This window comes from Larus michahellis, chromosome 10 (assembly GCF_964199755.1).
Source record: "Larus michahellis chromosome 10, bLarMic1.1, whole genome shotgun sequence".
Taxonomy (NCBI): Eukaryota; Metazoa; Chordata; class Aves; order Charadriiformes; family Laridae; genus Larus; species Larus michahellis.
The window spans coordinates 19,952,004-19,978,960 of record NC_133905.1 but is presented as its reverse complement, the minus strand read 5'-3'; the positions used below and the strand labels follow the sequence as shown (position 1 = coordinate 19,978,960).

Sequence of the window (26,957 nt, the reverse complement as noted above, 5' to 3'; positions counted from 1 at the left end):
CCGCGCTGCCGCGCTCCCGGTGTCGGCCGCCCACCGTCTCCCCCCCCCCTCGCCGCCAGTCCCCTCCCGTCCCGTCGCGGCGGCGGCAGAGGCAGGGCTGTGGTAAAGCAGACGGTTTATTGACTCCACACGGTCCTTTACACAACGCGGACACCGGCCCCGGCCCCTCACCTCCCCCAGGGCCGGCACCGAGGGGCCGCCCCCCCCGCAGGCCGGGCCCTCGCCCACCCAGCCGCTCGCCCGGCGGCGGCGGCAGCTCCCCATGCCCGGAGGGAACGGGGTGGGGGGTAACAGCTGCGGCGTGCGCGGGGACACCCCCGTCCCCGCCGCACTTCTCCTCCCCCCAGAGAACGCCGAGGGAAAACACAAATTAATCCATGCTTCGGATGACGGAGAGAAAAAGAACAGCTACAAAGTGAAGGAAGGGGCAGGGGGCGGCCGGGGCGGCCCCGCGGCTTGGCCCGAGCAGGGCGGCGGGTCCCCGGAGCCGGCACTAGGAAACTAAGCTCGTACAAACTGCTGGCAGCGGTACACCGGTTTTTAAGTCTTTTTGTTTTTTTAATAAAACAATTGGAGGCTGTATCAAAAAATTTAGTAAAAAATTAGATTTGAGAGTTCACTGATTTTATTTTACTATTAACTATTCCTTAGCACTTTTTTTTCCCTTTTTTTCTTTTCTTTTTTTTTTTTTTTTTTTTTTTTTTTTTTAAACTTTTTAACTTTTCCAACAGCGCCCGGGCACAGAGCAGCCGGGAGGAGGAGTGCGGCCCGAAGGCAGGGGCCGGTGAGGCCGTTCCGGCACCACTCTCAAGGAGGAGTCGAGGCAAAGAGACGGCACCGTGCTACAGAGGAAACACCCCGCCGTCACCGAAACACCTCGCAGGGAGGGGATTTTGCTTAAAAAAAGACCACCCTGACCCCGGCACTCGCTGGGAAGCGGAAAAGCCAGTGTGACGCAGGGCCCGGCTCACCCTCCCGGCACAGCGTTGCACCCCGAGGTGAAGCCAAAGGTACCCCAAGCCAGTCCGCCTCAACTGATGACTATTTTATGATGCGTGAGAAAAATAGGATTTCTTTGATTAAAAACAAAAATAATAATAAAAGAATCAAACCCCGAACCAACAAGCTGATCCCCCCGAGGAGGAAGAGGAGGAGGAGGCCGGCTGTCCTCGAGAGTCTCCCCTCCTCGAACCAGCGCTGAATCACCCCTGGAGCTCGCCTGCAGCACAGCACTGCCCTCCCCCTCCCCAAAACTACACAGCCCAGTTTAGGTAAACAGCAGATTAAATGTAAAAACTTAAAACATCGACTTCAGAAAGTCCCTTGAATTTAATTATTTTTAGGCTACCTTTCATGTTACGTCCTGTAGCTAGACACACGTGAATAGAAAAAACAGTACAGTTAGTGTTAAAGGCAAACAGCGGAGACCCAGAGTGCTACCCCAGTGCTGCCTGCTCCTCCCATCCCGACCCATCCCGTCCCCCCTCCCTGCCCGCTGCCCCGTCCCCGGCCCTGGCCAGAAGCCCAGCCGCCGGGAAGGCGTGTTTGAGCCGAGAATTTTTTTTTTTTTTTTCTATGAATAAAATAAAACCAAAGCTTGTTAGGCAAAAATAAAACAAGTGTCCCCCCGAAGTCCCGTGAGCACTCCGGTGCGGCGGGCACAGCCGGGGAGGGCCTGCTGGGGAGCGGGCTGGGCTTTCGGGGTCCCGGCTGGTGAGGGGGCTGCCGGCCCACAGACAGCACTGGCGTGGAGCTGGAGGCCCCTTCTCCCCCCGAGAGCCTCCCGTTTGTTAAGGGGGGACGTAGGGTGGCGGGGACCTGTACGGGGTCATGTTCTTCGGACGGGAGCCTTTCCCCTCCATGGGTGCGGTGAAGGGGGGGGGAGGCTGGTAGGGCGGAGCGTTGGGGTCCTCGTCCCGCAGCGGAGTGTACTCCCCGATGGTGTCCTGGTTGAGCGGCGTGGTCTCCGGCATGCTCTGGTTGGGGTACTCGGGGGGGGGCAGTGGGGCTTTCTCCTCCTGGAGGATGAGGGGCATGCTGGAGGACGGCGGAGGCTTGGAGTCATCCAGCTCGTCGGCGAAGATGATGGGCACGCCTTTCTTTATGAAGGTGGCCTGGTCTTCGATGGTCAGCTTCCCTTTCCTCTTCTTGCGGTAGCAGATCATGGCGATGATGCCGGCCACGAGGAGGATGGCGGCCACCACCACGGCGGGGATGACAGTGTGCAGGTACACATCGTCCTCGCTGCTCTTCTCAGGGTCTTTGCCCGCCACCACCGTTGGCGTCGCTTCCGAGATCACCCTTCCATCCTTTGTCACAGGGATGAATTGGATGTGCCTACAGCTGCCGGAGCCGACCACCGACACGTTCAGAGGCTTGAACTCAGGCTGCAAGACGTTGGAGAAAGCCAGGCTTGGCCCACCGGAGTCATCCGCAATTTTTTTGCTCAAAGTCCGTATCTGCTCCCGGGGGCAGGGCTCCAGGGGCAGCGTGTTGTTCGTCCACTCCACTACGATGGAGCCTTTGGTGATGTCCTGCACTGTGATGGTGCTGCTGTTCCTGTCGCCAAACGCCAGAGCCAGCTTCTTCACCAGCATGATCTTCTTATTGATGTCATTCACCACTGTGTTGTGGTCCCCTTCCAGCCTGGCCTTGAACTTCACCGGAGACTTGTCTCCGTGTGGGCGTTTGTGGACGTGGATTTCGAAAGCATCCACAGCGAAGAGCCCGCCTTTGTCGGTCGCATACATGAAGTACTCGTGCTTCCCGATGTGGTTGTGGTCCGGCATGCCGTACATGAGCTGGCTGGTGCTGTTGAACTGCACCCATGAATTCTCCTCTATCATCTGCTGCTCCTTCAGCTTCAAGGTCAGCTGCAGTTTGTCAGTGGTGGTATCTTCCTTGTCATAGAAGGTATCTGATGGTATTTTAACCTCGAAGTAGGTGCCCTCCCACGCATCGACCCTGTCGATGTGGTTTGTCAGCTTGGGTGGCTCATTTGGCTCCCAGGGCCGGGGGATCCCACTAGCTGTAGTGCGTACACGGGTTGGTGGGGAGGCCGTTGTCAACTTGGAGATGGGGGATCTGGTTGTGCTGGGAGGCTTTGTCGGACGGGGTGTTTTGGGTCTTCGAGTAGGCCTTCGCGTCGTTGCCGTGGAGGAATCTGTTGTCGATGGTGTGGCTGGCTTCAGAGTAGAGACTCTGGGTTTCTTGGTGGTAGTTGTGGGTGGTGTGATCACGGCTGTGGGCTCTACATACCCGGGCATTGTGGGGCGAATTGGCACAGAGGCCGTGCCGGTGCCTTCTGCTACCCTGGTTGGCTGGATCGGTCCCAGAGTGGGCGTCTGGACAATGGGGCCCCTTGTTCTGATGGTGACCGTAGGCTTCCTCGGCAGCGGTATGGGCTCCCGGACTGGGGGTGCCGTTGTCTCTGTGGGAGGCGCGATGGCGGGAGATGTCGGGGTGGGGACGATCCTGGTTGGTGGCTCTTGCGCGGCAGTGGTGGGCGGCCCAATGGCAGTCAAAGGTGTAGGGGTGGCGTTGATCTGCCGCCGCATCCTCTTTGGGAGGTGAGGTTTCTTGTTAGCAATGTGCCAGCCAACAACAGGGTAGCCAAGGCGGGCAGACATGGTCCCTTCCTTAGCTGGAGCCTCCACCTTGCTGATATTGGGGACACTATTTTGGCTCAGAGAACATCCCAGTTTCCATGAGAGTAAGGCCCCATTTTCCACCACTTTCTTTGCATTTCCCGGTCCAGCCATGAAGGCTGACATATCGAAGAGTCTGTTATTTACAACAGGAACCAACTTCATGTTATGAAGTTCCACCTCTGAGAAGCTTCTCATTCTGTTTAAGAGTTCAATCCTCTGCTTTGGCGTCATTTTTGTTAAGTCGGCATCCAAAATGACAGTCAGGATAGTGACCGGCTCTTCTGAGCTGCACACAAACGGCGCTGCATCACCTGTGTCTTGGACAGCCACTCTCACCGACTGAGGCTCATTGTGGTCTTCTTGGTGGACCTCAATGGAGAAGACGTTTGCAGTCTGTGGCACGTAGCTCCCGTTCGGGAAGGGCTGCAGCGTGTTCACTGAGATGTAGTGGACGCCCTTGTCCGTGTCAAGGGGCAGCCCTTCCAGGGAGCTGCTCTCCGCATTCCAGTGTAACCAAGAAGGCAAGGAGTCCTTCCCAGCTTCGGAGATCTACCAAATAAAAAAAAGGAGGTGCTTTTAGAAGTACAGCATTAGGACAGGCTCTAGCGGCAATAACATTTAATTTAAAGGATTAAAGAAAAAAAATCCATGTATAACAACCGGGGAAGGAACATCCTGGCCAGAGTAGGGCAGCCCATGTCTCCTCCTCCACATGGTGACAAGGACGAGCTCTGCAGGGTGCACTGGTCCCAAAGGGCTTAAGGAGCCAAGGGAGGTCATAAGGTCCTGCAAAGGTCCCTTGCCTGCAGGCACCAGCTCTCTAGCACTTGCTGTGCAACTACTAAGCATAAGTGCTTCATTTTCTCCAAGGGCAGAAGGGGAGTTGAAGTCACGGGGACAGCTATGAAGCTGTGAGGTTACGCGACACTGTAGGGCCAGGCCAACAACTGCCCTCCTCCCACTTCTTCTTCTTCCTCTCCCATCCCTGCCGTCTCGCTTCTCTCCTCACCTGATCACACCCTGCAAGCCCATTGCTCCAAGCACTCAGCAGAACTTACTGTTAACTTCCAGCTTTGTCCTGCTGCACCCAGCAGCCAGGCTGGGCTGGAGGGGCCAGAAGCCGGCAAACTACGGCTCGGAGTCCCCCGCCTGGTGGGAGCACACCAGCTCTCAAGAAGCAGCAGCAAATCCCGAGAGCTATGCAGCCACTTAAAACACGGCATCCTCCTGCACTGCCGGCGGAACGGCCAGCCGGGGCCGAAGGAGGGGAGCACACCCGACGTCTGGCCACCCCAGCACTGCGATGGCTAGCGTGGGCAATGTCCACGGGCACTGCTGGACACAGGACGGCACACCAGCCTGGCTTTATCCTCAGAGTTAGCTTAAAATGAAGGATTTCACTTTCATATAATAACTTGCTTCTGCAGACTAGAACCAACGGGCAGCTTTGGCCCAGACCGCAGGCACCTCAGGACTCCAACACACTATTTACTACCTCTTTTAGGTCAACAACAACACCTTTTTTTTTTTTTTTTTTTACGTGACTCACGGTGTGGATTAGTGAAGCGCAGTCCAAGAGCACAAGTCTCCCCTGCAAACTGTGTGGTCCAACCGCAGGGGCAACGTACGCCAACGATGGCATTTCCGTATGCTCCAGAGGAGATGCGAGCCAGAAGTAACCTCACTGGCTCTCTTCGCTTCCCAATTTATCTATTTGTACTGTTCTGAGCCCACCCTCCTCCTCCGATTCTGAGTCCCCTCCCCAGCCAGCCCACATCCAGACCCTGCGGGTCTCCTGACTGTTTTGCTCATGCGGAGAAGACACTAGTTCTCTCCAAAACGTCACCAGCACGGCTGAGACCCTGTCAAAGTGCTCCCCACCCTGCAAAGGGAAAAGCCACACATGCCGGAGCCCAGGGGACTCCTGCCTCCCACCTCAGGCTACAGCTGAGGGTGGACGTAAACCCCCCAAACCCCCCGTTCCCAGCAGCTGACGTCTGCCTGTCTGCGCTACAGCCGCTTGCCGATCACGAGGCATGGGGGAGCAGCTCGGGCTGTGCAGTGGAAGGGGACACTGCCAGCTCGGCGGGCTGTGACATTTCCCGGGGCTGTAGGTACCCCAGGACAAGCAACTTGAGCTTCGCCACCCTCCCTGCCCTGGGGGGTGTTTGGAAAGTGCCTCCCTGGGAATTCACGGCCACCTCTCCCACCCAGGGCCTGGCAGCACCACAGCCGGAGACAGTGGGGTCTTGCGTGACGCCTGCCCTGGCTGGGCTTGCCACAAGGTATGTCCCCCCACGCTCAGAGGAAACAAGACTTTTTGGGCCCCACAAAGACAGATTTAGCAGCCTGGTTGAGGCTCTGGGCTTAATGCAGTCCAATGCGGAGCTGCGTTCCAGCTCTCCTCTTGAAAGGGTGCTTCGGTTACTCTGCAATTCTGTAAAGCTCATACATATTTCATAGCGTATCCAGACGCAAAGCTGGGTGAGCAGCTTTGCAAGGAAACCTGGCTGGCGGGGGTGCCCCCGCGTGCGGCAGCAGGCGCAGGGAAGGGCTGGACTCCCCAGACCTGCCTGACCGCAGGTCCTGCTGGGGAAAGCCCCTGGCACGTACAGAGAGCGATGGCCGGTGCTGCAGGGCTGGGCAGAGCCAGGAGTCCCGGGTACCTCTCCCACCCCCCACCTGCAGGCAGGATCCAGGCAGCACGGTGAAAGGCAGGGCAGGGGGGTTCACAGACCCCCCCGCTGCAGGTTTCGGCACACTGAAGAGTCTGGATGTGCAGCTCTGCAAGGATAACGCAGGACCCAAAAGTCTTTTGGCAAGAGCAGCATGAGATCGCCTTCGTGCAAGAGCCGCAGAGGGTTTCGGCCACGACCGTAGGGGCAACACCCTCATTCCCCTCCTCTGCAAAGGATCAGCCCCGCTTTTAGCCAGCCTGGACACAGTTTATAGAGCAGAGTTTAAAGCTGTTAGCACAGCTTTTAGTTAACTCCCCAGCAGCAATGCCAGAGAGCAGGAAATTAAGATTCCTGCCTTTAATAGACGGAAAAAGCCACCCCACATGCCCTACACCCCAATGTACGCCACCCAAACTGAGGTGCCGGGACGTGAACATCCTTCCACTCAGCCTTGCTGTATACTCACAGTGGGTTTTGGCAGGGCTACTGCTGCGTGCACCCGCTCCCCCACCGCAGCAAGAACAGGAGCTGCTTTTACCCCAGCTAGCCCGAAGGAAAACCAGCCCTTCACCTGAGACGGGCACACGGGAACAAAGGACCAAATTGTCCTTCGTCAGCATCTCTGCTGCCAAGAGAAGACAAAAGCTGGGTGTGATCCTGCCCCGCCAGAACCGGGGCTGATGTGCACCGGTGTTTGTTTAAAAAAAGAGAGTAGTTTCACCACACTCTCCAAAAACTGAGATGCCAGTACAGTGCCCTGTGCAATCCAGCACTGACATTAGCAGGAGCTGGACGGTGCCACTCTTTATCCCTTTGTGCCAAAATTAGCCACCAGCCTGCCCCCCGGGGAGGAGGAAGGGCAGGGCTGGGCACAGGTTAGAAACAGAAACATGAGGAGCCAGGACAAAGCTGCAGCGTTATTGAGGCTTACACAATCAAGGAGAATAAAAACTTTAATAGTGAGCGGTTAAATGCACGCTGAACGTGTAATTTCAGGCTACATTCGGAGCAAACCTTCCCCTTCCATGCACTCAGAAAAACCCCTTAATTACAGGATCACACGCTCCATATCCAGAGCTTTCCCTGTGAGCCGAGGTTTTCTGCCGCTCCCTCCTCCTCGGGCCTGGCCCATGACTTGAGGAGGAGACATACAACAAGCGTTACCTTTAATCTCATGGTACAAGGTGACTCTCTCTTCAATCACGTGTGCTCCGATGTTTGATAGCCAAACTCACTTGGGAAAGGTGGCCAAACTCACGTGCAAAAAGGACAGCGAGGGACGCGCAGGCCAGTCTGAATATTTCTTCTTGGAAAACCCTTTTTAACGTACAGTTTACACGTGAGCTCACCTTCTTAAGGGCCCACGCTAGACAATGAAACTGCAGCTAGACAGATTCACACCCAAAACTAGGCTCTCCTGAAAAACAAAAACAGGCCAGGCAATCACCTACTGGGACAACTTGTTCTAGCAGGGATGCGACGGTTGCAAAACATTTATAAACCCACTTAAACTTGATTTAAAAAAGAGCTGAGCTAGTTCGGCTGTATTCAACCTGCGAGGAGATGCGGACTGTTTCTAAGGGTTCTGCAAGAGATGATTAAGAAAAATCAAATTTAAGTGTATTACGCCTATGAAACCCATGAAGATGCCTGTGCCTCCCCTGGGAAATCTTTGGGAAGGCAACAAGTCCCAAGCGTTCGACGCTTCGGCTCCACTTTAAACGCAGCTACTGCCCTGGCAGCAGAATTCACCCAAGTTCGCACGACAAAGGAAAAGCCCCACAAGATTAGAGTAGTTAATCAAAGCAGTTATGGGGCTGAATAAAAATACTTGTTCCTAAATAAACGCCGATCAGCAGAGCCCTCGGCGTGGGTCTGTCCTGGTCACGGTTGCCGCTGTGTTTGTGGTGGCGTGAAACCCTGAGCGGGGAGCCCTGGACTCTGTTCTAGCAATATTTCCTTCAAATATTGCTTCAAAGGGTATTTGTTAAGGCTACGCATAGTTAATGATTTGGGATCTCTAGCTTTCATGTAAAAAGTTTCCCTGTTTTCTATGTACGCAATAAATATCAGCCCTATGCCCTGCCATTTCCCTCAAGGGGTCTGGTTTCAAAATAACTCTTCCGTTGCTCAAGAAAAAAAAAAAGGCTGTCTTTGTTTTCCCATTATTTGAGATAATTTTAAATGAATGCTTATCGGCTAAAGATTACACAAGCCTGGCAGCGTACTGAAGACCATTAAAAGAGTGGCCATGTTTGCGATTTTAAATACATACAGTGGTCTGGCTGGTTTTGAAGACCTTGTTCACAAAGTCCTTTCAGATACACACGGCCTGTTATTTTTAGGCCAGCCAAAAGCAGTCAGCTCATGAAAGAAGATAGCTCAGTTTGATTTGGTTTTGGTTTTTTTTATTTTTTTTAAAACTTGGATCTTAAAGCCCTGTAGCCAACAGGGCAAAGATAAGCAAAGGAACAGCGAGCAAAACTGCTGCCTCTGAGTGAATCCAGGCAAAAACCGCATTCTCGCCTACGAGAGTGCCCTCTAACCCCCTAAGTACTTAGTCCTCCTCCTCCCAATGAATTCTCCAAAAAGGAGGCAGCGAGTCCTTCGACAGGAGACAGGTACCGTAGGATCCTGCTACGGGTCTCCCTTTGGCACACCAGCATGAAGTCCTCCCGGCTCTGGAGGCATCCCATGGGATCTCCCCAGCCGATGCTGCCAGACCTTCCCATGGGCAGCAGCAGCAGCCAGGGACTCAGCTCCTTCCTGCGCCCTCTTCAAATCAGTCCTGAAAAATTCCTGACTGCTTTTGGGCAGGGCTGAGCAGGGATAACTCCTGCAGCTCTGCCAGGTCTCCCACCACCCTCTTCCCCTCCCTGTGTCCAGCCGTTCCTGAGAGACAGACCCCGTGCCAGGGATTTCATCTGGAGTATAATTACTGATGACAATTTACTGTATGACAGACTCCCCTTCTGGGTTGCTCCCTCAGCATTACCCTAACACACATGGCCAATAATGAAAAATGCCCCGGCTGAGCCCTCTCTACATCTGAACAGAAGGCGAGCTGAACTGTGCTCAGCCATCTGACCTAACCGGTGTTAAACCAAGTCTGCGGTGCTCAGGCTGCTGGCGCTCAGGCTTCTGCAAGCAATTAACCAGCGGGCAGGGGAAAGAAAATGGAAAGGAACGCAATTCAAATGCAAATATAGCTGCAGAGAAAGAGGCAGACCTAAGCTGTTTGCTCAAGCCTAAGCTTCATTTTAACCCCCTGCTAATGCAGCAGGAGAAGCAACAGGCGGTCTCAGCCCCAAACCCGGTATGTGAGCAGGCAGATTTTGGTCTGCCTTGTCCCGCAGTGGCAAGCGGTGGTAGGGACGTGGGTTTTCACATGCACCCCAGTGCTGCTGGAACTGCGGGCACTGCAGTGCTTCAGGGAGCTGGCACAGCCAACCTGGAGTCAAGAGAAACGACGAGAACGCGGGGCTGCAAGCTCCGAGTCACAGGATTGAGTCCTCGCAGGCAGAGCCCGCATCCCAAGAGGGTCCATCGGGTGCATTCCTCTTCTTCATTGACACGAAGCTGGAGCCAGTGACCGCAGGCGTGGGGTGCGCACGTGGCCAAGCTGTCTGGGCACCACTGCCCCAGGCGGGCCCTGCAGCAACAGCAGCTGCTGCACTGGGTCAGGGAACACAACAGCTCAAGGCAGGAGCTAGAGAATCCTCGGACCATAACAGCCACTTGTTTTGGTCCCAAGAAACAGCCCTGACAGGGAGACTTGCCTGCATGCAACCAGGAGGTGATGCGAGAAGGAGCCTCCAATCTTAACATCTCCCTCCCTTCCTTTCCTCAAATACAGCAGAACTGCAAACCAGGAACATCAGACAGGTCTTACCTCGAAACACAAGGCCCAGAAAACAGTGGTGAAAGGAGGATGGGCACCTCTCGGAGCCTTCTGCTCACCAGGCACAGCACCGGTGCGGTGCCACCACCCAGTGCTGCTCTTTGGGAAAGCTCAGTCTGAAGAAAGCAAAGCTGGATTTACTTGGCACAGCGAGCAGGCAGGAATCGCAGCACATGTGCTTCCCTGCGGCGGGGACTGCGATACCTGCCAGAGCTTTTGGGTATCCTCAGCAGACAGCGCTCTTCTGAGCAGCTGCACGGCTTGGATGAAAGGCGCAGGAACTCACGGACAGAAACAAGCTGCTCCGGGACATTTCATGCAGATGCATCTGCCCCTGAAAGTCTAAAAACAGCCCAGGGACTTCAGTGGCTCTCAGAAGTACGTCAGCCTCGGTGACCCGAGTCTTCATTACCAGCAGGAGCTCACCACCTCTGCTCAGAGACCAAAAGCTATATGGGAACAGCCGGTAATTGGCGCTTCCTTTGCGCACAGGGTAGGTCAGGACAGTTAAACTAACCCCACATTTCGGCTGCTCCCAGCCAGAGCCCTGCAAAGCTCTTCCTGCAACGTCTCCCTACACTAGAAGCTGTTGCCTTAGAAAAATCAAACCATTCAGCTCAGCAAGCGGAGCTACAGGACAGCAAGGCTGCAGAGACTGTATCGCAGGGCCTGGCCCTCGACTTCAAGCTCAAACTTCAGTCCCTGAAGGAGCAGGCGGCAAAGCCACTTGAAGTAGCTGCTCTACTTTCACACAGGCATGAAAAACCGAACGAGAAGTTTAAGTGTCCGCAGCTAATCTGCATTTTCCAGCCACCGAGTGGGCAAGCGAAGCCTCGCGCACAGCAAGCAGCCCCCCTCCTTTGCGCCTGGAAGCACAGGGCTGTGCTGCAGGGACGCAGCCCGCCCGAAGGGCGATGCTTTGTCTCACCAACTTCAGTGAAATGGCTTCACGAGGGCGCGGGCTGAGCGGCTACGCCCAGCTCATGCCATCCTCGCATACTCCTACCATGACGGCTTCTTTTCCAGATGCGCCTCTGTGTTTGCTATAAGGGCACTATTCAGCGTCCCACTCTGCCTGGGCAAGGGAACACAACAGCTGTTTCACTGGGAGGTCACTACAAAACATTGAGTGTCCCAAGAAATCCTCCTTTCATCGGTCCATGCAAGCAGCTTGGAAGGATTTGTTTAGCCTTATTGTTGGAGGGGGAAGGCACAACCCGCCTGCGCCAGGGCTGGGGTCAGCACGGGCTGCCCACACCCCGCTTTCTCCCTTGTTCGGGGGGTGAGCGTGGGGCAGGAAAAGCCTCACACGGCTTAAAAAAAAAATAAAAGTTCAGTTGGGCTCTTCTTTCAGCGCGACTTTTTGTAAGCGAAAGGCCAAAGGGAAGCAAAAATACCACACAGCAGGGATGCCAAGTGCTGGGGGTTTAGTGCTGCCGCCGCGCAGCTAACCAGCCCCGGCAATTTATTCCTGCCATCAGCAGATTGCTGGAAAGCTGGCATTCAAGTGCGTGGCAAGGAAAGGCGAGCCAGATCCCGCAATCTCAGGTCGGCTCCTTCGCAGGATTCTCCTTACTGTCGCATTCCTCGGTCTCCCCGGATGCTCAGGGCAACAACCCATAAGAGCAGGACAAAACAAGGAACTTCCCGGCCCGTCTGAAAAGCTAGTTTATAATTAGATTGAGTCACATTTTCCACTCCTCCAAATTCAGAGCTTGTTACTAAGGGCGCACTGAAAATACCAAATTCCCCGATTTGGTCTCGCTGCAGGAAAAAGATAAGCAGCCCCCTCGCCCCCCCCCCTCCCTCCAGCAGAAATCTTATCAGGTCATCTTATCACCGAGATTGCAGCAGGGCAGCTAAGCAAAGCCCTGCCCAAGAAGTCCTTCGCCTGGACCTGTTCCAGATGCTGCCATCTACCCCCGCACGCTCCCCCGTAAATAGCAGCTGTTGCTACACCTTCTGGTTAGTCAAAGTCTTGAGAAAACTGGGACCCCAGGGACGAGGTGAAGCTCAACTACTTTGACACAGAGAGCCTTTTAGGATATTCAACTTGATGCCACAGCCCCTCAGGAGCGCTCTTTGCTCGTCTCCCTCCTTTGAGAAATGCCACTTTAATAAAATCCACATTCAGTTACAACTCTTTGAAATAAGGATCATTGCAAGAGAAAAAAAAAAAGATAATTAAAAAAATAAAGAAATCAATCAGTATTTCGCGTTTTTCTTCCCCGAAACGGAGCGTGTCCTGGCACTGCAGGCTGGTTGCCAATACCCAGCCCTTGGCTGCGGGGTCAGAGCAGGGCTGAGGCGCGCAGCACAGCCCCGCTGTAAGGACGCCTGCAACCCAGCCTCCTCAGATCATGTTTATAAAACAAGGTCCCTGAAGTCCGACCAGAGTAAAGCTGTTCAATACAGGCCATTTCAACAGACAGCAAACAGAACAACCATTGGAAAAAAAATCAGGCTCCTGCCTGGAGAGCATGACTCCTTTTTGCCCAGATTAATACCCAGTGTTCCGATAAACCCACAAACCCACTGCATCGCTGCAGCACGTAAATCATCTCCGTGAGTTAATTCCCTTATTCTAATCACTTTGCCACTGGCTATGTTTGCATACAGCAACAGCTTCTGGGGGCTCCTGCTACATGTTGCAACTGTCTTCCCGACAAAGCCCTGGTGAGATCGTGCACTTCAAAACCAAAAAAAATCAGGAGGCAAGACAGGCAAGAACGGTAAGACTTAGCTGTGCGCACCTGAGAGCTTCTCCTTAGCCTCAGCTAACGAACCTGAGCAGGTCTGCTCCGTGGGATCCATCCGATACCTAACACTCCCAGCATAAAGGCAGGTTGGCAGCTTTACACATCTTCAAGGAAGACACAGCAAATCACCTGCTCACGGAGGGATGTGCCTTGGGAAGCTGCGCCCAGGAGTTTCTCTCCTTCCAGCATACTTTATAAACCCACCTTTAAACACAAGTCATTAAATTGCACGCCTTCATATGCTGTGGGCATATGCATTGAGGATACGGGACTGTGCAACGGCTCAAGTACCTTGTGGGTACACTGGTATTAGTTAGAGGGAACTAGATTTATCCCTGCATCCCAAGGAAAAGGAGCAGGTATTGCCACAGCAATGTCACTTTGTGACTTTTGTTTAATACTCAGATGCAAGTGCAGTGCCTGGTGTTTCTGCAGAGATGTCTGCAACCCCGACGCCTCCCCGTTTGCTGCAGCCTCCAGCCCACAGCTCGGCATCACAAAGCCTTGCAGACTTGGAGATGCCAGATGCTTTCTACAAGTTTCTGCACCAAGCCCTGCACGCAGGATAGAGGTAACGGCCACACAAATGCCCTCCTTTCTGTGGTTTTTCTTTTCATGGGCCAACATCAGTGTCAGCTTTCCCAATTTGTGGCAGGGTATCATTGCTGGTGGGATGAGAGGAGAGCCACGCTTACTGCAACAGCCACCAAATGCAGACAAAGGTGATGTCAGTGTTAGTGCCACTGTCCTCACCTCGATTATTTGTGTCATCACCCAGACGGCAATGGGAGGCTTCGGTTTTCATACAAGAAAAACGTGACGATCTTAGAGATAGGACTAGCAGAACTCATGGAGACCAAGACCAGCACTGCAAAATCAATGATCGTGCACCTTGGCTAATGTCCTCTTTCTGGGACCTCAACAACTGTAAGCAGAAAAAAACCCCAAAAACTACAGACCTGGATACTTCAGCTAATGGCAAGATGTTTGAGCCAAAGCAAGACCGACATGGAAAAGCAAACAATTGTAGGATATATCAAACAAGGTTATTTATAGACGAGAAAAGGAAGTTTTGATGCCTTTATAGGAGGCTCTGGTAAAATTTCTTCTAGAGTATTTTGTATAGCTGTGGTCATGCAAACGTAAGAAAAATAAACTCAAGCTGGAAGAGGTGCAGAAGACAGCTGCAAAGATGAGGCGAGGAAAAGAAAGCTTATTTTATAAAAAAGACTAAAGAGATTGGCTTGCTTAACCTAATAAAATCAAGACAGGGGAATATGCCTGTCACTTATAAATACATAAAGGAAGTAAATATTATGAAGGTAGAATTGATTTAAGCTAAAGGGCAGCACATATAAATATTTCTAGCCATCTCTAAATTTAGGCTAGAAGCTGCATTTTTAATCAGAGCAGCTTCAAATGGAAGTGGCAGGAACAGGAAATCCACCTGGTCTTTGGCCCAAGCACGATCTGTTCTTCAACAACAGGACCCAGCTGAGAGGCAAGGGGTCAGGCTCCACACAGTCTTCGGTGGAAATGGGGTAAGGAGACTGTCAGGCCCACGGTGACTGATCGCGGAGAAGGTACCAGCACCAATGCCCACAGTTATCCTGCTCCAGCCAGCCTCTGCCAGGAGCCAGTGGGAACCCGCACGCCCTCCCGCTACCTGTCTGCACGGCAAGGGGGTTGCACGATATGGGGGAGATGGGGATGTTTTAACCCAACTCTTGTAAAAATGCCAAGGTTTTGGCACCAAATGCAGCAGGAAGGGCTGCAAACTGTTAACCCTTTTTGGGAAGGCACAGCAAAGAGCTTTCATGTCCAAGACACCTTCAAACATCAGGAGAGCGATCTCGCAGCAAGAAGCCTTGCTGCAGGTACAGGACAGCAGCTGGACTGAACCGCCACCGAATCCAACAGCTGAAGTACCTGCAGCCACCCATCAAAGGGCACGTGCAGGAATCCTGGCCAAGGCGCAGGGGAAGGAGGTTTCTAATTGCCAGCGATGGGTTACAACGGCCACAAAGCCTTGCTGGCAGCTGGCTCTGAGCGACACGGAAGAGAGACTCAAATTAAGACACAAGGTTTTTTTTTTGTTTGTTTTTTTTAAACTTTTCTGTGTGTTCACCTTTGCAGCTTGACAAGCTCCTGAGTACATTAGAATAAACTTGCTTTTGTACTTAACCGTAAAATCTCACCTGTTCTTAAGCAGCTTGGGGGTGGCAGGGAAACACCGGCGACTGCTCCCAGGAGCACATACCTGCGTACGCAGAGAGCCCACATATCTGTGCAGGAGTGCGTGCCTGCGAGGCACTCCTTCGCCACGCTGCAGATGCCTGGCGTTGTTTCTATCCCACAACCAAGTTTGCAGAGAAAAGTATTTTGTCTACAGCCGGCTGGAATCTGCTAACAAGCAGGGAGAGGATCTGAAAAGCAAGCTTCAAGGCGATTCCCACCACAATACAAACCGAGCCTAGAAATGAAGCAATCGCACCTTCTTCAGGCTCCAGATGGGAAGCTCCTGGGAATTTGGGGACATCAACGGTCAGCTTTTTTTCTTTTCCCCCTTCTTTTTAAAAAAAATGAAGTTATAGCAAATTTCTTTGGAATTGAAAGGGATTGAGTATAGCCAACCACATCTCACTGTAAACTCCAACCCACCGCTTCATCTCAAGGGGCACAGGCCTTATTCTTTCTTATTAGGGTTTAAGTGCACCAGTTTGCAAGATCCAGAAGTATTGTGCTTTTACTGCTCTGGCTGAGAAATGCAAGGCAGCCTGAGAAAAAGACCAGAGCAACTCACCCTGAAACTTTCTGGTAAAACAAAAATGCACCCCAGCACTCCACAATTGCCTACGCAGTTCTCACTAGCCAGGAATCAAATCTCTGTAGCAAAGGTCAGCTGTGCTCAGCAGTCGAGACGCGTTCCCCGCAAGCGAGAGACCTTCCAGATACGCCAGCTAAGCAGGGCTGCCAACAGCGCCCTAGAGCCTGCCTTACTTTTAAAATCAATTTCAAGGTGAACAGATGTAACGTGCACTCGGACAAGCCCACGGACAAGCGTGAAAATCGCTCCCAGCGTTTGCTGAACGACACACAGCAGCAACTGTTTGGTCCTGCTCCAACACAGCCCATTTGTGGCTCTCCAGGCATCTGTTGGTGTTAGCAAACACACCTCAACACCAAAGCAGCAGAGGTATTGTTCAAAGCTATCAGGTGGGGTGGAAATAATCTATCAGGATTTTCCTGGAGCTATCACAGATAACTTCTGTGCCAGGAAAAGATGACAGGAAGCTGCGGTGTTATACAAACACAGAAAATCATTCTTGCCATCAAAATGGCTATTAGACAACACCAGAACAAGCCAGCCCAATGCAAAATCGCAACCCAAAGTTGCCATTTCCCTAACACAAGATCTTGGGCTCACCACACAGGTCTGGACTCTTGCAGCCCCACGTTCAGAAACCAGGCTGTGGTTAAAGCAGGGCAGGCACCTCCCATCCGAGCCGGTCTCCTTGGCCGCAGAGGCACTTAAATGTCACAGCCTTTGCTCTGAAACCAGTCCGAACCTTTCTCCAACTCCTCTATCTGGGGGCTCACCCACCGCTTTCCTCCTCTCCATCTGACTGTCTGTCGATCACAGATGCATTCTTCAGATTTTCTGCCTACCACTGGCACGTCGTGGTCCCAGCACCCTCACTGGAGCCAGCGAGATCACGTAGCTGGATCGAGATAACTGCGACAGTACGCAGAGCTGAAACAAACCTGCCTTCGGGGAAAAGCTGAGATGGCAGACTTTCTCCCAGCTTGCTCTCCATCTCCCTCTGATCTTCTGAGACAGACCAGAAGGTTGTCTTTTTAGAAAACATTATAAAAATGGATTTTTAGAACTATTTTTCAATTTTGCTCTCTGAAAAAAATTCCTGAGATTGGGAGGTAATTCTACTTAAGAACAGAATTTTCTGAACTCCACGTGATCCAAGCAAGCAGATGCTGAGAAGACAACTTCTCAGCACCCTTCCAGGAAAGGGCTAAGGATGAGCAAGCGTGTTGTTCAGCAGCGTGCCTACCCTCCTCCGGGCTATTCTCACACTTTCTTGCCCTCAGGACCAATTCCACAACTCAGTTTTCAGGTGTCTGCAGTGCCGGCAGCATGAGGGTAACTCAGATAAAGAGAAAGGCTCCCATCTTTCCCAAAAGGACTTTGGGACGAGGTCAGGAGAGACTGTGTCAAAGGCAGCCCAGAGCCCTGCTGGCAGAACAAGGTCTATTTGTCTAGCAATGTTTTGTTACCACAGTGAAGCAAACTCCCTGAGCGTCACAGCAGCAGTTCCAGGGAACCTGTGGCTCCCCAGATCCCAAGACAACATCTCCTTATGAACGTGCCCATGGTTCCAGGGGCCGAGTACCTCACAGTTTAAATACAGCCAACAAACCCGATCAGTCATCCCCAAGAAGCCTCCTCTCTTCATTATGGAAGGAACTTTGTAATAAGGTGAGGACTTATTGTTATTTAAAAATAAAAATCCTTCTCCCATAGTCCTACAAGACCTTAAGGCTGCTTCACAGCACCCTCATGACCCAGCCTATCAATGGGGGGACTTGCTCGACTCCTGCAATAATGGAACTGAGAACAAACCTCAGGGAATGGCGTTTCTCACCTGGACAACTTCTCCATTGGAAGCAATTAAATCCGTGGGGATGGAGACTCTGAAGAAGCGTCCCACCACGGCCGAGCTGTCCGGTATGCCCACAACAGCCGGCACAGTCTCCCGGAGGTCTGAGAGCACAGAGTGCATGGAGGCCTCCAGCTGGTTTTCCCAGTCCCGAACCACTTCTGCTGGCTCGCTGGGCCAGTGGCAGTGAGCAGAGGCCGCCAGCAACAGCACGGGGAGCCAAGTCCTCCCCAGGAAAGGGGGCTGCAGTAGGCATCCAACAGTCATTCTTCCCAGCGGCCTCGGCAACGGTGCTCCAGCTGGAAAGGGGACCACAGGGAATCTGCAGGCACTGCAGCGCAGGCAGAGGATCCGCCAATCCTTCACAGCAGCCTCATCCTAGGAGTCCTGGGAACCTGATTGAATAAAGGAAACCCAATCAGCACATTAATTACAATACGCAAGCCAGCCAGCTAACACACACAGACCTCCTTGCAAGGGACAGAAGGCCAGCTGCCATGCCACCCTTATTGTTTCAGCTTTTTGATTTAACTCCAAGAGTTACTACTACCATTAAAGAGAGCAAGAACTTCTCAGCTCCTCTTCTCACATACAGCATCTCTAGAGAAACAAGTTCCTCCTGCTTTTCCATGCACACAACCATGTTTTTGCTGCTCTGGAGCTGCAGCATCCTGAGATAGCCGCAAGGAGGGAGACGGCACCTGGGCAGACACAACCGAAGCCAAGAGAGCACAGTGGTAATAGTTGACCTTTCGAGGCAAGCTGAAGTCAGAATGGGGCACCAGTGGTTTCAAATGCCAGTTACCCTACGCAAAGACTCCAGGAAACCTCTGGCACTCCAAAGTTGCCACCTCAACAGCTTGATGCATGACAGATGCTTCTGCTCCCTGGACCCATGAGCCAAGCCCCCTCTCTCAGTTCCAGCTTTTGGCATTAGCCAGTGTGTTTAGGTTTCGTTTTGGGGCCAGCAATATGCACCCCCAAAATCAGACCAGAGTAAGCTCTGCACACACTGCCACCCACTGTCCAGCTCCCTGCTGCTTGCACAGCTCACCCATCCCCACGCTCTGCCAAGAAACACCTCCAGCTCTCTCTTGCTTTGCTGTTTTCTTCTTTCATTTGCTTTCTCCCCATCCTCACCCTCCCTCTGGTCCCCTGGGTCACTGCTCTGCTTTCTCTCCTCTGTTTCTCTGGTGCATCATTTCTTGCGCTTCCCCAGCGGCTTCTCCCTCCAGACTGCCTTCAGCTGTGATGCACAGGAGCCGTGGATTTGTACGCACCCCTGTGCTCCTCTTCACAGCCGGCCTGCAGGAGAGCACGTGGGTTTTATGGCAGAGGACAGAGCCACCTGGGGAGCCGGGGGAAGCCATACTGCCCACTCCCGCATCTCAGTTTGCAGCCCTTAATAACTAATTTGTGGTAACGAGCAGGGCTGTAGGTTACGCAGGACTGGAGGAGAGACACATGGACCAAGCAAGCCCCACACAGGCGATGCTCAGTCTTGAACCAACTCCTTTTTTCCACGCTGAGAGATAAGTGGCTCCAAATTCCCAGCGTAAACCCAACCCAACCTTTAACCACTGGCTCACAGTCCTCTGAGCACGGCTCCGATTTATTTTAGCCCATCCCAGCTGCACTGTGTGATGCACACGAAGCCGTCCCAAGAGACCCTGGAGCCAGACGGGGTGGGAAGAGAAGTCCCACTGCATCTTGCCCTTGCAGAGCTCTTGGGGTGGCACGACAGCAGGACCAGGCACCCCGCTATGCTGTGGCCAGGCAAGTGCTTATGGCCCACTGCAGGCTTGCAGAAGCAGGCAGAGGGCCTGTCCATGCAGGCAACCAAGGCCAAGGCTACCACAACAGGATCTAGGAATAACAGGAGAGGGAAGATTTGGTTGCTTACCCTAAAATCTGCACTCTGGAAAAGCTGAGAGGTAGCGTGCAAGGACTAGCACACCCTCACCCCTCAATGGGCCTTTTCACAACAAAGCACTCCTGCAGAGGGGCTGATGTCTCCCATCCAAAGGTAACGGACCCAGTGAGCACAGTTGCAGTTTGCAGAGAGGGCTGTGGGTAGCAGAAATTATGAGCGGAATGCAATAACCTCTGGCTACTGCATCTACGAGGCAGATATCTGATCTGACCGCTGTCAGTCGCAGAAAACCTGTCTCAAGTGAAAGGCAAGAGACAGCGGAGACAGAATAACATTGCTGGAAACCACAAGAGAGATGGAAGGATGGTTGGTGTGAGACACCAGCGCCAGAAGAAAGCCCGTTCTCCCACTGCTCTTGTACTTCTGACTGCCCGAACCGACTGCGACATGAATACACCAGGCGAAACAGCAGGGAAGCCAAGGCCAGGTTCTTCCCAAAGACAACTGAGCACATGGTGGTCTTCACCTGGAGCGAGATGCCTGAGCTGCTTCTCCAGAGTTATCGTCACTAAATATGGAGTGGCTGGGCAGGTGAGGATACATCATACTTCCTACAGGGCACATTGCTCCTACCAGCACCCTGGGTGGTCAGAGGAGGATCCAACACACAAACCAATTGACTGTGGACGAACCTAGAGTCACCCCAGCGAGTAGACTACCACAGCAGATGTCCGGTGGAGAGTATCCAACAGGCTGTGAATGAGCCACAGAGATGAAACAGCCTTCTGCAAGAGGTCCTGAGGAGGCCAGTGATTGTCACAGCAGGAAACTGGGGGACTCTCATCCCTGCGCAGTGCCCTAAATAAGCGGAAAGAGGAACCACCACCTTCAGCTTCCATGGAGTCCGGGGTATGGACACTGCAGTGATGACACCTTGTCTGTGAGTAACTTCTCCTGAAGCCTGCCCGTTGGAAAGTCCTGCTGTGTGAGGGACTAGAAAGCAACCTGTGCAGCAAGCACAGGCAGGACCAGAGACACGCCAGGAGCTGGGGCAGGAATGCGGCGGCAGCAAAACCCGGCAGCCCCATGAGATGCTATCAGCATGGAAACATGGCTGCCTCTCGGAGCTGCGCTGAGCCTCCACACCTCAGCGGAGGAGAAACTCTCCACACAACCAGACAGACACCCAATGTACAACCACAGAGAGCTGCAAAGATGCCCAGAGAGGTTCGGCACCATGTCTTCAGGCCAGCCCCTGGCCTGTCACGGCTGCAGCGGAGCTCGTGCACAAGCGTGGCACAGCTCTGTGTTGCTCAGCCAAATGACGTGATCTGGCCTGGGGCGTTTTTGGTTGGATGGAGAGGAGTATTTGGGCAGAAAGGAGCTAGTTCTTGATATCTGTGGTGAGCAGGAGAGGAAGACGAAGTCATCACCCGTTTCAGAAACAATTATCGGAGCAGGCAACAAACACTGCCCATCTGACACACGCCTCTCAGCCAAGCAACTCACACGCTGCCCATGAAGATCTCATGTGATGCTCACAGGTCGCACAAATTCAGAATTTCATTTCAGGGGAACTACAGAAGAACAGTACATACGGAAGCAAAGCACACAGGAGGTACAGGAGGAATTCAGTAGCTGATAACAAAAGGAAAAAAACAGAAGAGCTGAGAACAAACTTGCACCACCAAAAAAAAAAAAATCTCCTAACGCAGCTCCACCTCAACAAACAATTGATAGAAGCTGAAACGGTGCCAGCCTCTCACACTGTGTGCTAAGGAGGAAAGGCAGGGTGGTACAGCTCTACTGATAGCTGGAACAAGGCACTGCCCCCGCAGCGCTGAGGTCCACGTGGGCTATTGCTTCAAGGCAGAACGCTTTTTGTAATAGGAGGTCCTCTGCCCGAAAGCCAGCAGCGCTGCTCAGCAAGTCCGCCAGCCACCAGTCCTGCAGGTCCCGATGCAGCTGCAGAACAGAGCGAATGATACCCACAGCAAGGCTGGGATAGGTAGTGCCTCTGTGTGCGGTGCCTCTGTCAAGTTCAAAAGCCCAAGCCATTTCACATGGTACTACCACGGACAAAACATGGACTGACTTAAGTTTGAGACAACCTCCCGCTAGTATGTGGAAAAAGTCAGTGTCCTGGATTATCATCCACGACCAGCGAGTGGCACGGACCTGGAGCTCTCCAGGAGCAAAAATATCAACACTTCACGCAAGCTCAAAATGGGGCCAAAACCCAAACGCAGATGGCATTCTGCAGTGGCTGGCTGCTGATCTGTGAGAAGCATCAGGCTGTAGGGCCAACTGACTCAGACGGCACGTTCACATTCTGAGCGAAGACTAGACCACCCCAGCTTCTCTACATGGCACTGTGCTCCTTCTTCCAGCAGGATCCGTACTGCCCAGTTTCTCAGAACAAACACAAAGGTTCAGGTTAGTCCTGAATTTCAGGATGTTTCGTTCCATCTGATCTTCTGAAAGAACCGACTTTATCATCCTGCTTCTGAGAGCTCTTTTGGTCTCAACTTTGAGCCTCCAGAGCATTGGATGAAACATCAAAGTTGGTATCAACACCTGCTTCAGTCCTAGCACTCGGTGCACGTGCCAATGTTGATGCCTGATCCCCAGTGCCAAACCCTCATCTCAAGAGACACAGAACTGGGCCTGCTTGGTGAAGTTATGTTGATACGATGCTGCGCTTGATATGATGCTGACTTGTCAAGACAATGCTGGAGCTTGCTTCTTCTCCATGCAGCTACAAGGCCCACTGACATGTTAAGGACGTGCTCTGCCTTCATTATTCAGGAACGCAGAACAGCACAGACAGAAGATGGGACTGAAAGGAAGGACTGAGAGCAGGACACTGTAGCTACTCCCAGCCATGCATCTTCCCAGGGATTTTCCTTCTGCCCCCTGCAGAATCAAGAGCATCGGGCCATGGGAAGAGTCCTGGCAGCAGGAGTGTGGCTGCTCTGGAAAGCCCTCATCCTCTGGCTGGTTACACCGTCGCTTCAGCAAGAACCAGTGAAAGTGAAGTCTCCGTCCAGCTGCGTCTAATCCAATTGCTCAAGCACACAATCACATCACTGGCCTGCGGTAATTAATAACTGCCAGCATATTAATGCCGCTGAGCCTAGCATGCAGAAAGCTCAGGTAGCTGTTCTGCAATTCTCTACCCTAGATAAGAAGGTATTTAGGAGACTTAGGAGGAATCCCACTTACCTGATTGCTTATTTAACAATATCCTCATTAAAGGAAGCGTTAAACGAGTGGCCTTTCTCTAAGGAAAGAAATTCAGACTCGGCTAAAAAGGGCCAGTGCAACTTTCCAGAACAGAGCTATTGTCTCTGCAAAGATCTCTTGTGCATGTTTCCACAGGAGGATTGCTGGGCAAGTCCCGTCAGCTACTGCGCGTCTGCGTGTCAAGGCAGCAAGCAGGAGGAATGATGAAATCCAGCGTCGCCAGCCAGGCACACAAAGATGGCACTCTGCCGTACGCACACCCCCGGTCCAAAACACAACAGCAGGCACCGAGGGTGCCAGCCTGGCGGCGCGGTCCCAGCAGCTGGTGCTCCGTGGACGTCTGTGCTGCACTAAAGGAGTCTGGGGACCGGGGGCAGCAGGGAGAAACAGCTCGGAGGCAGCACGTCTGGGCAGAGCAGCCCATCACCAAGTTGATTAACTAATAGATACAGTCTCCTCAAGACTTAAAAGCACGCCCATCTGCAAGCCTGACACACTATATGCACAAAGAACACTCTGGAGCGTGAAATTTAGGAAACAGTAAGAGTTTCCGCACTTGCCCAGCTCCGGACGCACCCTGAAACAAAGGCAGCAGCCCCTCCAACAGCCTATGTTGTAAGCCACGGGAACGAGCTGCAAATGACTCTAGGGACTATTTCCAACCTCAGTGGCTTCAGCCACGTACATTCCCAGATGACGACCCATGCTCCAGACGCCGCTGTGCCCGGGATGAGCGAAGGAAAGGGATGTACAGGAGGGCAAACTGCACAGAGGCGCGTTTGTCATGCACAGACGAACCGGCTTGCAGCTGATGCAAGGGAACGGGCAAGGCGAGGAAGAAAGATTCACCGCTAGCCATAGCTCCCCGCTCAGCCGTGCTCAGAGTGACAGCATCCCGTACCGCACCGCGCTCACCAGGCATCCGCGGGGACGGCGGCTTTACACCAAGACTGGGTGCCTCTCTAAAAGACAAGTTCATTCACAAGGTTTTGGCTTAAGGCTGCAATCACAGCTGCCTGCCTCTTAGCCACGCGTACATCAACACCGAAGTAGCAGGCATCAGAGATAGGACTGCAAGAGGAAGCCTTCTCAGCAGAGAGCCCCTAGATCAGCGCTCCTGAAGCCCCGGGAGCCCCTTCCACCCTCTGTCCCCTGCAGCTGGTTGACAAGCTCACCTTTATCAGCTGGTCACCCCACACGCCATCAGCCCAGGAGGCACACACCAACCTGTACTCGATTCTTTGCCCCAAAACTGCATTTCAACACGCTCTTCCGCAGCTATGCCCACCCTCCATAGTCACCACTTTAAACACCCAACAGAACTGACACCTAGCTCAAAGGACATACGCACAAAAAAGATGCTTTTTTCAGTCTTGTCCCTTCTTGTATTTCTGCATTGCTCGTCTCCAGCACATCTGGTGTCAGTAACAGGAAACCCTGACACTGAAAAACAATCCAGGGAAAAAAAAAAAACAACACACTAAAACCAAACAAACCCAAACCAGCAGTGCTAAGATGCGTGCCAGGCAGGGAAAGAAGCAGCACTCTCCTGCTGGCAGGGAACTGGGCTGCGAACTGTCACTGACTTGTTGCTTCAAGTCACCCACGCCACAAGCAGCTTCGCGAAGCTTGTACGGGAAGTGGTCACAGCAATCGACACCTCGCAGTGGTTTTTATTCTGCTAGAGTAAGCACCAAGATATTTAACTTTCCTGTAACTTAATGGAAGATAGTAGAAAGCTTCCTCTTCCTTTTGTTTGAAAACTACAGTTTTTCATCACCAAGAAGGGATGAAGCCTTCCCACAGCACCTTCATTTGCATCTCACATCTCCCCTTGGCCAACAAAACCTGCTCACAGTTGTCTCCCAGCCTGGGACACCGACTGATACCTCTGCTCCGACTGACAGACAGCAGAGTGCTGAGCGAGCAGCAATGGGAAGCTGCGCCGCTCAAGAGACCACAAGGGTTTTGTCTTTATTAAGACATGTAACCTCCAGCACTTCCTGCAGAGGGAATGCAGAGGCAGCTCCAAGATAGAGAGAAAAGATGCCAAAAAGCAGAATTTCCCCTTTTTCCCCTGCCCTGTGTATTGCATCTGCCTGTCCAGAAGCTGGGCCACCCTAATGCCCTTCGCAGCTGGGGACTCTGCTCCGGGGAAGACATCTTGCCCTGGAGAAGGTGAGCACCGAGGATACGCTCCCTGTACCCTCCGTGGGTACAGAGCTGTGGAGGGGAGGCGGCAGCCCCCCAGGACCCCCAGCCAGGGGTATGCAGAAGGGGCACTGCAGAAGAGCAGCACAAAGGACACAAGAACACTCTGCCAGCCAGGCACAGGGGTGTTCTTTCCCCGCAGAGTACACTTCCCCTGCGAGCTGCAGTGATCAAATTTCTGGAGGCAAGTGCCCTCCCCGCAGCCCGGGGGAGGCGGGAGGGGATGACTATGGTACCCACAAGCGCCTCTCCACTACGCACTCGCCCGCTGACCTGACATTTTTTGCTGGAAGACGATATGGATGCCCCCCTGGCTTGTCAATCCTGCAGGCCCAGCCCCTTGCAAGCCCACGTGTGCTACTTGCCCGACACTCGAGCCCGTGCCTCGAACGGCCGCTGTGCCCAAGCCGCGGCAGTGACCAGCAGCCGCAGATTTTGGCTGGGCGAGAATTCTGACTCTTTGATGAAAAGTTTTCAGCAACCACAATCAATCCCTTCCTCCCACTTTGTTATTCCCAGACTGCCAACTCAGATCGTATCTTCAAGTGCATTCAGTTGAAAGGAAACTCAGATATTATCTTCCCAAGTATTTAGAAGGCCTCAGAGATCATTTTTTCCCCCCTGTAATTACAAACATAGCAGTCAGGTAGAACCGCCATTTTCCTGGCTGCTGGCAGCCAGCAAATTAGGATATAAACACCCACCAAGAAGGAGAGGACTCCAAATAATCACTGAGGACAGCTTCACACGTTAGACACTGCTTGCACCCTCTGAGCGAGCCCAGTCTCCAGGGAGGGCTGGCACAGAAGGGCATCAGGGATCAACAGCGGTAGAAAATGGATCCTGCCTGGAGGAAGCTGGAGGAGAACAAACTGGGACACACTGGGGCATGAAGGTGATGGGGAACAAGAGTCCACGCACTCCTCTAATAGAAGGACCAGAAGCCAAACTAACCTGAACCAGGCTCAAACCCAACCAAAATGAGAGTTTCCCCCAGGGACCCAATGAGGTCATGAACACGAATGTTAAAACTTCATGAAGGTTAAAAAAAAATAAAAAATAAAATAAATGGGTGGGACGGGACAATCTTATAGAAGGCAGAGTCACCAAGGCAGCGTTTCTGGCTCAAGCAGCACTTCGTGACAGATAGCAGGATCCTGGGACGGCATTCAGGGAAACGATGACTCGCATTCCTCTCCAGGCATCTTCTCCCGGAGCCTCCCTCCCCAGGCTGTTATTGGAAAGGGCATATAGGCTAAATATACAGCTGTAGCAGGGCAGAGCAAGGGTCCGTCCGCCTAAGGGCATAGTTTAACCCGGCCATGGCTTCCCTTGGGTATCCAGTGCGCAGCCAGACAGAGCGGGCCCCTCAAAACTCTACTCATAACTCCTGGTTTTGTCTGGAAACAGAGCGAGAGCTTAAAAATCCTAGTATTTAATTCTACCTTTAAGGGAACGTAAGCTAAAGCTAGTACTAAAATCCACAGGAAATTAAACTACAAAAGGTTAAAACAAAAAAACCAACCAACAAAGATGGAACTAAGAGCTGCTTCCATACAAATGCTATAAAAATGCATATTTTGAAGACAAACATGACAGGCATGTATATATATACATGCATACAAACGCTTTATCAGTTTCCAAGACTTAGTAAAAACCAGAACTCAAGGCACCAAGATAAAATAGGTATTTTTGACTCTAGATTTCTCTTTTCTCAGAAAAGCTTCACATCTTGATGAATTCGCTTGAAGTTACTACTGAAGTGAAGACAGTGGCATTACAGAACAGCATTTTCGCAGAATCCAGCCCATGGGAGAGCCCGGGACAGAGGAAACCCAGGCTGGCAGCAGTGCCTGGGTAGGCAGCCCACAGAGACAAGACCAAAGCACCACTGAGAAATTAGTGCAATTTTAATTTGGAGAACGAAAGAGCTCTCACCGGTTAGCATACACAAGGCAGAAAA

The 26,957-nt window shown here is 52.6% G+C and overlaps 1 protein-coding gene across 6 annotated transcripts in view; it reads right to left on the bottom strand.

The window, feature by feature from the left end:
• Nucleotides 1-107: 107 nt before the first annotated feature.
• The window catches only part of DAG1 (dystroglycan 1), a 55,088-nt gene continuing 28,238 nt past the window's right edge, over nucleotides 108-26,957 (bottom strand). For all 6 annotated transcript variants that reach the window (XM_074602279.1, XM_074602275.1, XM_074602280.1 and 3 more), the window contains 2 exons: nucleotides 17,650-18,059; nucleotides 108-4,199 (listed from right to left, as the gene is read on the bottom strand). In XM_074602279.1, the coding sequence (XP_074458380.1) occupies nucleotides 1,791-4,199; nucleotides 17,650-17,931 (2,691 nt within the window). In that variant the 5' untranslated portion in view covers nucleotides 17,932-18,059 and the 3' untranslated portion in view covers nucleotides 108-1,790. The remainder of the gene's footprint in view (nucleotides 4,200-17,649; nucleotides 18,060-26,957) is intronic.